The 11623-nt window shown below is 41.0% G+C and overlaps 1 protein-coding gene across 1 annotated transcript; it reads left to right on the top strand.

Moving 5' to 3' along the window:
- The first annotated feature begins 3127 nt into the window (after nt 1-3127).
- LOC133107477 (NACHT and WD repeat domain-containing protein 2) lies at nt 3128-11034 on the top strand. Its single transcript, XM_061216465.1, has 8 exons — nt 3128-3241; nt 3417-3505; nt 3611-3727; nt 4621-4809; nt 4970-5060; nt 5365-5924; nt 6212-9957; nt 10900-11034. Exons 1-7 carry the CDS (start codon nt 3175-3177, stop codon nt 9926-9928), a joined length of 4830 nt encoding a protein of 1609 aa, XP_061072449.1. The 5' UTR covers nt 3128-3174; the 3' UTR covers nt 9929-9957; nt 10900-11034.
- The last annotated feature ends 589 nt before the right edge of the window (nt 11035-11623 follow it).

The raw sequence follows: 11623 nt of genomic DNA, 5'->3' as shown, positions 1-11623 counted from the left end.
TCTGACATGTGACTTCATTGCTACAGAATTACAATAGACCCGGCTAATATTTGTGCTAGCATAGCATGGTACACCTCATGCACCCTTGAAAGTCCATTGTTACAAGATTTTCTAAACATTGTCCAAGCTGACTGTTGAAAAGATTATTTTAAGAGTGATTATTTTAATAATGCAATACTGATCAGCAGCTGTGTGTTTGAAAGGACTTCACTGATTGGCACTTGGAGCTGGTGTGCTCGTATGTACCGGATACTATTTTTAACTGGCACTGTAGCTTGATTTCAAGAACAAGCATCCAGCGCAATTTTAGTTCACTGCCTTTTTAAGAAATCTGTAATTACAGGTGTTGCAGGAGGAAAGTTGATTTCATGCCCAAAACATACATGTCCTGAATGAATAGAGCTATGTACTATAACAATATTGTAAAAAATATTGTATTATAATATCCATTTATTTGGGCTTAGCAAGTGTCCGTGCACAGTATATACTGATTGTAATTCTCAGCCGTTGTGTGTGTGCGATTTATATATGCATATATATATATCTCTTTACTGTGAACAAGGAAGTCCAGCATAACTTTTAAAGACATTCAGAATTTGACAATGTTAAAACAAAATGTTCATAGCCGAGTTTGACCTCTTGCATCCTGTGTGTAAGCAAATCTATCAAAATATTGACCGTAACCCATTGAAATGAAAGATATTCCAGCACTTTTTTTTCTTCTTTTTCCCCGTTTAAACCCAGCAGTATTGCTCTCAACGGTTGCCCCCTCGTTGGTGTGTTGCCACCCGAACTCGTGTGCTTTGAGTTTGGTGTGTCTTCCCCACATGTACTTCTTGTGGTTCTGCAGACCAGATCTGCTATTGACTGAGTTGCTCTTGAAACAGCAGAGGGAGAGCTTGTCCTTTCTGGAAGGTGTGATGCTTTTGCGTGGTATTATCAAAGATTAACTGATTGTTGGGAATGAGAAAATAAAATTTAAATGGTTAAAATGTTGTGGAGAGAATGTGGATTTCAACGTGAAATAAATCGGTCTAGATTTTGAAGGTAGTTGATCAGAGGGGAAGATATACAAATATCTGTGCTCTGTCTGTTTTCTCTCTCTTCTTGTTGATCTCATTGAGATCTTTTTAATGTTATCAAACTTGTTTTGAAGTTTATGGTTTACAGCTATCCCATCATTTAAGAAAGCTGTTCTCACCCACAAACCACATTTTCCTTAGTAATCTCTCTGGCCAGTCATATTCTTATTCCCTCAAAAATACAGCCACACTTGCCTATTGATTACTTTGGTGTTTTAAATATTTGATTTGAAGAGGTTTAAGAGCTGCTATAAGATCAAATACAACAACCGGCCTTTTCCTTCAGACTATTGCCGCGGTGACAATATCAGAGAGCAGTGGTGCAAAATTCTTTCTGCATTTTATTGGCTGTAAAAAGTTTGTATTTATTGTGTACAAATGTTAAATAAAAAAACAAATGGAAAAATGTATATTTGTGTTTGCTGTCTCACTTTCACACAAATGGACATATACAGTGGTTTCGGAAAGTATTACACCCCTTCAATTCCCTGCACACTTTGTGTTGTAGATTTTGTGAATAAAATTGCCCATCAGTTTACACTCTAACCCATAATGATAAAGTGAAAACATGTTTTTATACATTTTATCAAATTGATTGAAAAATCAAAAACTAATCTCTCATTGACATAAGTATTCAGACCTTTTGCTGTGCCACTCCAAATGGTACAGCCTGAACCCAACGGTCACTAACACAGCTTTGGAAGTCATCTGCAGAGCTGGGAGAACCTAGCAAAAGGACGACCATCTCAGCAGCATTCCATCAATCAAGCCTTTGAGACGGAAGCCACTCTTGAGTAAAAGGCATAGGACAGCCCACTTGGAGTTTGCCAAACCGCATTTAAAGGACATTTAAAGGAGAGCATGGTCTGAAGAGACAAAAATTTAACTCTTTGGGCAAAGCTCCAAGCACTATGTCTGGTGAACACCATCCTTATGGTGAAGCATGTTGGTGGGGCATCATGGTATGGGGGTGCTTCTCGGTGGCAGGGACAGGGAGACTGGTCAGAAGGGAAGGATGAATGCAGCTGAGGTCCTTGAAGAAAACCTGCTCCTGAGTGCATGCAACCTCAGACCAAGACAACACTGGAGTGGCTTTGGGACAGGTCTGACTTTCCTTGAGTGACCCAGCCAAAGCCCAGATTTAAACCCCATAGAACATCTGTGGAATGACCTGAAGATGACAGAGCTTAAGAGGATCTGCCAGGAAGAATGGGATAAACACAAAATGTGAAGTGGTCAGCATACTTTATTAATTAAGCAACTGTATCTCTTTAATTCTTCTTTTTTGGCACAGCAGTATTGGGGGTATTCCAGGTACCATGGAAGCAATGCCATTCATATTCCAGTGGGCAGTTATACGGTTTCAAAGGTGGAAGTGTGATAATATGGCTGGAATATTATATGATCAATAATGGTGTTATTGGCTTACTGATGGCACAACCCCCTTTCATCACACCTTATTTCACACATCAAATGCCCTCATATTTATTCACACAAAGGCATGACTTCATTTGACACATCAGACTTTCCAGGTAACAATGTCATAATAAAGTTCCACCCTATTCAGCAAATATGTATCCCATGGGATACCTCTGGACTAGTACACTACACATGCATCTTCGCTGAATGGAAATGGAACACTGGCCACATCATGACTGCAGTACTACCCCCCACCCCACACCCCCACCCCCACCCCCTTCTCAAATTGAAAATTCTTTACAAACCACATCTATTTTGTATAATTGCAGTGTTATTCCCTTTGGTGGAGGTGGTAGACAGGTGTGCATCTTTGTCTGTGAGGGTTCTTTGTGTATTTATCAAAAGCCAGCTGCCACTACGCAAAATTGCATGGGCTGGGGGGAGGGGAATATCTACAGTACGTTCCAAGAAAAACACTTTGTGTATGTTTCCTGTCAGGAACCTGCCTTCTGAGGCCAGGGGTAGGGAGAAATATGGGCAGACAGGCGGAACGTACCGGAGTTGTGGTTCTGTCTCTCAGAATTCTACTTCAGGCAATTTTAAAATATGTTCTGTGAACTGTACAGTTTATTTTTCTTTTTTTATTCAGTATGTAAAAAATAAGGAATACTTGATGGAATACTTCCAAAGTACCTTGGTAAAGTCTTGTGTCAAAGTTTTCTTGTGCACCAATCCTGAAGGTAAGATTCTTCTGGTCACGGATCACTATTAGAAGCCTCGTGTTCTCATGTTAGACATTTTACCTACAAAAAGCAAAATTATTTTCTAGTTGGTTTTCTGAGCATTTTCAAGGCTTATTTCAAATGGCATATTGTCTGATATGAGCGTTTTACAGTGAAATTAATGCACTTTTAGATTCTTTGGAAGAGAGAAGAGCTCTCAGGGAGGATGTTTTCCCAAAAGTGAGGGATTACTGCCGACGTACCCATGGTTTGGAGTTCAGGGTAAGTCTCCACAAGAAGTCAGTTTTTCTATAAGATGCAATTGTAGTACTATTGATGAGAATTCAGGTTCCCAGGTGAAAATAAAACTAAGGTACCGTCCTCCAGGTAATCGACCCATACGAGGGGCTGGACCTGCAGGATGTGTTGGACCCCAGGCAACAGCAGGTCCGGCTGCAGCTGCTAGAGGATTGCAGGAAGACCTCTGCAGGGCCTTTCCTTGTGGTAACTGCAATGATACATATTTACTTAATTTGTTGTACCAACCTAAAATTTTATTCACCCTTAAATTCACAGAATTCAAATTGCATTAACATACAAAATGCACTTCAGAATATTATGAATATGACCATTGTCTAGCATAAAATGAAATAATATTTTTTGCAATCTACTGAATACAAATATCTTTAAATATGAGTGTCTTCTTTTAATTTGTGGTATTGTTCTTCTGGAAAATAACATACAAAAAGTGGAAAGTTTGACTGGTTAGAGGCCACTCTTGGGGAAATAATCACAAATATACATAATAAGACAATCAACAATGCAACTTGGATTCTAATAAATTCATTTTATTTAAATTTGTTTTAATAATTTGTATTGGAATATTATGACATTCACTGAACCATAATATGTACAATGTATATTTATGCCTCCAAGAATTCGCACTTTGCATACATTGTGATGCAGGGCTTGGGATGACCACTAAATCACATGCTGAACAAACAGAAATAATAATAAAAAATGTACATAATTGGCTGATTGGTGATAATTTGAACATAAATAACAAAAACTTTCTCATAGAAAGGGTGAGAAGTATTTAATCAAAACATCACAATAAGAAAGTCCACAAGCCCCAACCCATTAAAAAAAGAAAACCTAAAGCTTACATTTTCACAGTTTCTAAAGAAAAAGTCTGCCTTTGGCCTGGGAATATGGCATTTTTAGAAGGCCCAATTATGAGACAATTGGAAAGAGCTTCAGCTGCCACCCTGCCTGTGTACTGTCCAGTAGAGTACCGTCCCATCTCCCTTCCTGGCATCACAACATTAAAAGGCATTTTTCCTGATCAATTCAGTTAATGGATCTCTGTTTTTTTGGTGGTGGGGCTGGGTTTGTAGGCCCTGGTTGGGAGGCAGTATGGCAACACAGGGCTGCCTGTGCAGGTGGAGGTCTCTGAGTTCCAGCAAGTTCTGCAAACTGGCCAGCAGATGGGTATGGACACCCAACTCCTGGAACACTGGTACGAGAGAGACGAGAATGCCATACCGCCTTCCTTCTGCCTCATAGACCATCCCCACCATGATCAGGTGAGTTATAGTGCTGTATTGTATGCAGCAGTACCCAATCTGTGCAGTATGTAAACTGTCTTCCCAGGATCATTTTGAAATACTGTTATTTTTATTCAGCATCACTTTATTCCAGGCAGATGGAAAAGCCAGAAAAATTCATCTGCGAGATGTGCACCAGGAAATGAGGACCATTTTTCATACCATTGTGACAAGATGCATACGGGAAGGAAGTGTCACTTCAGAAAAGGCACAGAAATATTTCAGATCAGGTCAGGTGTCTGTGCATTTACATCATTATATTTTCTTCAGTGACTACAGGAATATACAAACAAAAAGAAGGTTTTATTGTATTTATATTACATTTTGGGACTCTTGTGAATACCTTGAACCATTTAAAAATAGACTCGAAAGGCTCTGAGTGACATAGATTTTGTCATTTATAGACACGGTATCAATAACAATATGTCCAATTGTATGTAAATAGAGAACAATACAGAAATTAATGTTTGCGATAGCATTGCAATTGAATACATTTACTTTTGATATTACTAATTATGCTGTATCCCCCCTTAGCTCTTGATAGAGAACTACACTTTGCACTGGAAAACCGTTCCAAGGAGGACATCGCAAGATGCCTTTGTTATGTCTACAAGATTACCAGGAAGTGGCACCAGAGGAAGTCCATCACAGATCTTAACGTGAACCCTAACTTGAATGCCCCTTCCGAGGATCCCCTGAGTAATCTCCGTGACCACTTCCTGCCGGGCCTTGTGACTTCCTGTCAGCTCCAGGTGTATACTACGATGTCAGAATATGAGCTGCATCCAGGTGACTCTCCTGAGAGGAGGAGGTGGTACACTGAAGGATTGTGCCAGCAGCTCTACACAGATCTGCTGAACCTTATCAAGTGTACTGTTGCCAAGGAGATGCATCGATTTGAATGTGCACTCTCCCAGGAGCTTGTCCAGCAAGCCAACCTGTGCCATATCTACTCCAGTCTCTACAGAGTCAAGTGTAAAGAGGTCCAGCATGTCCAAGACTATCTGAAGCAGAAAAAGACAGAATATCCACTCATCCTCTTTGGGGGGCCTTGTACAGGTAAAACTGTACTTCTGGCTCATTGTGCCAGTCAGGTAAGTGAGTAAATGCAACATTCTGTGTACATGTTAAATCACAAATCACTAGGTCTTGTTCGTTTTTAAAAAATGACAGTTTTTAGTTTAAAAAGTTTTTTTTTTAAGTGCAATGACCTCTTTTAGGTTTTAACTTTATCTCTTGACTGCTATTTGTTAATTGATTGAAGGGGATGAAATTAGTTTTTACAGTATTTGCAGGGGAAATCTCATAAGTTTGTGTACATATAATTTTGACAACTTTTCCATGGTTTAATTCCTATTGACTTGCTCCTTCTATCTTATAGGTGCATACTTGGTTGGATGGAAGAGACCCTGTGATGGTTGTTCATTTTATAAATGGTGGCAATACTATGGAACAGCTTCTCATCAGTGTATGTACTCAGTTAGCTATAAGCTATGACCAGCCCCAGCATCAGTTACCATGGGACATCAATCTACTGAGAAAAGCTTTCACAAACCTCCTGAGCATGGCCTCTTCATCATCACGACCCTTGGTCCTTATCTTAGATGGACTGGACCAGATAGCAGGGGCTGATGGACTTCAGAGTACCAGGTGGCTCCCAGTTTCCCTACCTGTTAATGTCAAGCTCCTCATTTCCACAGCACCAAGAAAATCAGGCACTCTCCGGGCACTCAAAGCACTTTACCCACAGTCCTCTCTGTTCCTAGAGGTGAAGTCAAAGGATGGAAGAGACTGCAGCAGGATGCTAAAGGATCTGCTATTATCTTGCAACAGGAGAATAACCTCAGGACAGCAGATGCATGTCAACAAGGCCCTGAAAGAGTGTTCCCTCCCACTTTACGTTGAGCTCTTGCACAGGCAAGTGTGTAACTGGAACTCATCACAGGACATCACTGAGGAGTCCATAACCAATGGGGTCCATGATAACATCAAGATGTTTCTGGCTCAGCTTGAGGAGAAACATGGAAAAGAGCTGGTCTCCAAGGCAATGTGCTACCTCACCTTAGCCAAATCAGGCATCACAGAGGCTGAGTTAACTGACATTCTATCCTGTGAAAATGAGGTGCTTTCTCAGTACCTCCCAGCAGAGGAAGTCCTACCCTACAGATTGCGGGTTCCAGAGGCTAAGGTGGAGAATATGCTCCATGCCCTGAGGGGGTTCCTAATGAAGAGAAACATCTCAGGTTTCCAAGTTCTCTTTTGGCCCTGCAGGCACTTCCCACTAGTAATTCATAAACTCTACCTGTCTTCTGCTGAAATAGTCAGAGAGACGCACAACACACTGGCTAATTATTTCAGTGGTCAGTGGGCATATGGCAGGGCCATGCCAATGCTCATCAGCCAAGAACATGTCACACAAACTGAACATCTGAGTACATCTGGAGTTACCTGTAAAGCTTACATCGATAGGCAGATTCCTGGGCAGCCCTGGGTCTTTGACTCCTCCTCTAAGCAGATGGATGTTAATGTGAGGAAGCTTATGGAATTGCCCTTCCATTTGAAAAAAAGCAGCAGGCTAGAGGAACTGGTCAGGGAAGTGATGATGTCACCTGGGTTTCATCAAGGTATGCTGAGGGTTGGTCACCTTGATGATTTGGTAAGTGACCTCAAAGAGACCTCTAAAGTCATGTCCAGCAGGGAGCTTGGGTTCCTTGCCAGAATTGTACAAGATGCAGCTTGCATGCTCCGTGACTCCCCCAGTGGTCTGACAACAGTGATGCAGGCTAAGCTCTTCCCATTCCTGAATGTTTTGCCAGAGCTAGAGAGCTATGCAAAGCAGATCTACCAGGAAGGAGTCAGAACCCAGGGTGTGAATGTGTTGTGGTCCCCTGTTTCACCAGTGCTCTCCACTTGCTGGACACCACCATTTGCAACCCCCATCATGGAGGTGTTGGACACACAATGTGACATGTTGGTCATGATCCTTCATGACAGTTCCATCTGGGTATGGAATGAAAATTTTGTAGGGGGGTATACACCCTTTCATTTGTCTGATTTGAGCATTTCAAACATCACAAGTGAAGGTAATTTTCTCCTGTTGTCTACAAAATGTGGGAGGATCCTCTTGTATCATCTGAAAGAACCCTTGAATATTTGCGAATTAGACACGGATGGGTCTGTCCCCAGTTCGCCCACAGACCCAGACTTCACACCTGGTGGTTTCTTAGTCACAGAGAACTGGATCATTTTGAGGTACAAATGTAAGACTTACATTCAAATCTTTGACATAAACACGGGTATAAAACTTATGGAACTGCACTGCCACCACAATGTGACATGCATGTCATACTCTTATGAAGGACAGTTCCTTTTATGTGGGCAAGACAAAGGCACAGTCTCTATATTTGACCTCCAAGATAACATCCATCTTTGTACTTGTACCGGATCCATGGAAACATCCATCATGAATGTGCTTTGTTGTGAGGAAAAGCATTTGATGGTGTGTGTGGACAAAACTGGAAATGTGTTTGTGTGGAACATAAGCCCCATCACAAAACCCAAACTCACAAAAGAATTATCTAGCACCAATGACCAAGAAGAGGTCTTAAACACTGAGCACTCAGTGGAGAACAGCACCTTCCTGGTCTGTAAGAGACACCAGATTGTGCTCTGGGATACTCACAAGTGGACAGTAGATGACCAGTTCAAGGCACCTCAGGAGAAAACATTTATCCAAGCTGTGCTGTCCAAAGAGGGACTCCTTATCATTGCTTGTCTTGATAACTGCCCTTTCTTGCTTGTGTGGAAAAGGACCACTGGTCAGTGTGTTTTGAGTCTGAATATTGGAGACTCCAAAGCCGTCAAACTTCTCAAAATGGGGCAAACCTTGTTGGCTGTATCTGCGAATGGAATTATCAGCACCTGGGACATGGATTTTATTTGGTCTGCCTCTGTGATCTCAAAAACAGGAGTAAAGGTGGAAAAGTTGGTAATGGAATCTACAGGGGAACATTTCTACACAATAGATGGCACTGAGCTGGTATGGAAGTGGCACACGTTTAGCAACAAGGCTGAGGGCCGCTTCCTTCATAATGGTCCAGTGGACACTTTCACTCTCTCCATGGACTGCAAGCAGCTGGTCGCTGCATCCTCTGGGGACATTTACGTTTGGCAGACAGCCACAGGGGAAAACCTTCACCGTATCCATCGCAGTCATGCATCTACCTTGCTGATCACCCCCAAGGGCAACTTGGCTGTGTCCCTCTGCCAGCATGATCTTTCTACTGTGTGGAACCTGAAGAGCGGGCATGTGGTGTGCAATGTTAACCTGCATCTAAAGAATGCTGTCATCTCCCCTGAAAGCACATTCATCCTTGGCCTACACAATTCCGACCTTCTGGCAGTCAGCCTGTGGTCAGGGTATGTTAGCAAAAGGTTCTCCTGCTCTGGCCTAGCTAAAGTCATTGCCTTCCAGCCTCTACTGGATTATCCAGACTATGTTGTCTTGATCACCATATCTGGGAATCTGTATACCTGGAAGGTCACAGAAGAAACTGTGTGTAAACACGTTAATTTACCTGGTGCTCCCCTGATAAAGCCAGAGCTGTTTCAGCTCTCTTCTGATGGACACTATGCTCTTCTATCCATAGCGGGAGCCACCATCAACATCTTAGACACCATTAATGGAAAACTGTGCTCCTTGCAGGCAGAAGGGGACATTCTGATGGTTTGCTTAGACATGGCTGGACGCTATGTTCTCTTCATTTCTAATGCTGAAAACCCTGATGACTGCAACTGTGACCTCCACTCCCAGCCAGTTCTGAGCGCTGTACGCATTGCCACTGGCAAGACTGTGGGCAGTTTTTACCTTTGCAAAGTCCCCTCTACTCTGAGCCTGTCTGAAAATCTCTGTGCATATGTTGGCTTTGTGGATGGATCTGTGGGGGTCTATGCCATTTCAGATGCAGCAGAGAGCAGTTTGATGGTTGGAAAATGCCTACGTTCAATTGGACAGAAGCCACATTTTTGTGAGGAGCCCCATTGCTGGTTGCCTCTGGAAAAACCCAATATCACCTGGATTGATCCTCATTTTGAATGAGATGAGAAATTAAATAATGTACACCTAATGTAAGCCTAATGCACACATACATATGAGATACTGTTACATACACAAGTGAAACACTCGCACATACATGTATACTCATGTGTACTCACGCACATACAAATGGTAAATGAAATGAAATACTCACATACACAAGTAAAACACTCGCATGTGTATATGTGAAACACTTGTGTATATATATTTTTATTTACAGTATACATATATATATATATACAAGTGTTTCATATGTGCATGTGCGTGTTTTACTTGTGTATGTGTGAGTATTTCACTTGTGTATGTGTGAGTATTTCATGTGCATGTGTGTGAGTATTTCACTTGTGTATATGAGTATTTAATTTCATTTACCATTTGTATGTGCATGAGAGCATTCCGATCATTCTTGTAACCTATATCTCGACGGTTCTGGCTCCCTGACCCACTGTTGAAAATAGATGTGCAAGTACTTTTATTACTCACTTTTAGTAACTTAATTAGCAGTCAGACTGTTTTTAGCCAGAGGCTACACAAAATCACTACATTTATTGATATAGATTATTTAGCTGTGTATTAGTTAACAGTGATTGAATTTTTGACTGATAGTCAAAAGGCATTGGAAAGCAATTAAATTATATGCAAGCATCCCATGTTCCATGAGCGGATATTCCTGGGTCATTGCTTCTGTGTGAAAGGGGTATTAGAGTAGATAGTTTGATGACATTAATCCACATGATGTAAATACATAATATGTAAGTCCTAATCAAATACATTTGGTCACTGGTTGTGCTACAATGAGCAGGCCCCACACACACCTGTGCACAGTTCACACTCAAACCTGAGTCATTCTTGTTATAATTTTTATGATATGTATTGACAGCTGTCAAAAAAAAAGTTTTATGCCTTAACTCTTTGCTTTTTTAACCTCCACTGGCATTAAGCATATGGATCTTTCTTTCTTTCTTTCTGCTTAGGCAATGGGGTACTGTACGAAAATGCACTCTTCCAGGATTGAGGTCCAATCAGGCCATGGACAATAACTCATGGACAAGATCTCTCTGAATGAGATATGGAGACAGGACTTAAGCAATGATGCAGATATATTAAACACAAGGTCATTTGTGGTGTACAAACCTGAGACTATATTTACTCTTGAAGAAATCTCTGTATGCCTATTCCCTTCTGAACAGGTTTTATTAAATATACTTTGGATACTCTTTTCTGTTGAATTTACCGCAACAACAACTAATGGTCAAGTTGTAATGAGCTGTTTAATGTGCATAATTACACACTCTTAATATGATTTTTGGGGATGATTTACCCACCACAATATTATGTACATTCTACATACTGTATTGTATGTATGTAAATTCACATCCAAGAACTTTTTTTTTTTTGCTTCTTTTTTGTGATATGTGGCAAGTAATTCCTTGAGAAAGATTATTTTTTTCATTGGTGAAGTTATGGACTGACAGGTGAAATCAGTGACTGACAGTTAATCATGTTGAAAGTATTAACGAGAGTAGACAGACAAAGATATGGTACCTGCTACAAGAAAAAATCAATTTTTGCTAAATTAGGAATTTGAAGAGACAAAACAAATAGCCATAAGCCAAACTTAAATAATACAGTTAAGGGGGAAAATATGGAACTCATGAGCATTTGTAACAAAGCCCTGCATACACAAGGGTCCCATTG

This window comes from Conger conger, chromosome 13 (assembly GCF_963514075.1).
Source record: "Conger conger chromosome 13, fConCon1.1, whole genome shotgun sequence".
NCBI lineage: Eukaryota > Metazoa > Chordata > Actinopteri > Anguilliformes > Congridae > Conger > Conger conger.
This window is presented reverse-complemented; position numbering and strand designations above follow the sequence as displayed.

What these genes read in the sequence shown, in the direction of transcription:
- LOC133107477 (XM_061216465.1), top strand. Translation starts at nt 3,175, where the DNA reads ATGGAATACTTCCAAAGTACCTTGGTAAAGTCTTGTGTCAAAGTTTTC. An exon ending in CTTGTGCACCAATCCTGAAG is followed by an intron (nt 3,242 to 3,416) that starts GTAAGATTCTTC and finishes ATGCACTTTTAG; the next exon opens with ATTCTTTGGAAGAGAGAAGA. An exon ending in TGGCTCATTGTGCCAGTCAG is followed by an intron (nt 5,925 to 6,211) that starts GTAAGTGAGTAA and finishes TCTATCTTATAG; the next exon opens with GTGCATACTTGGTTGGATGG.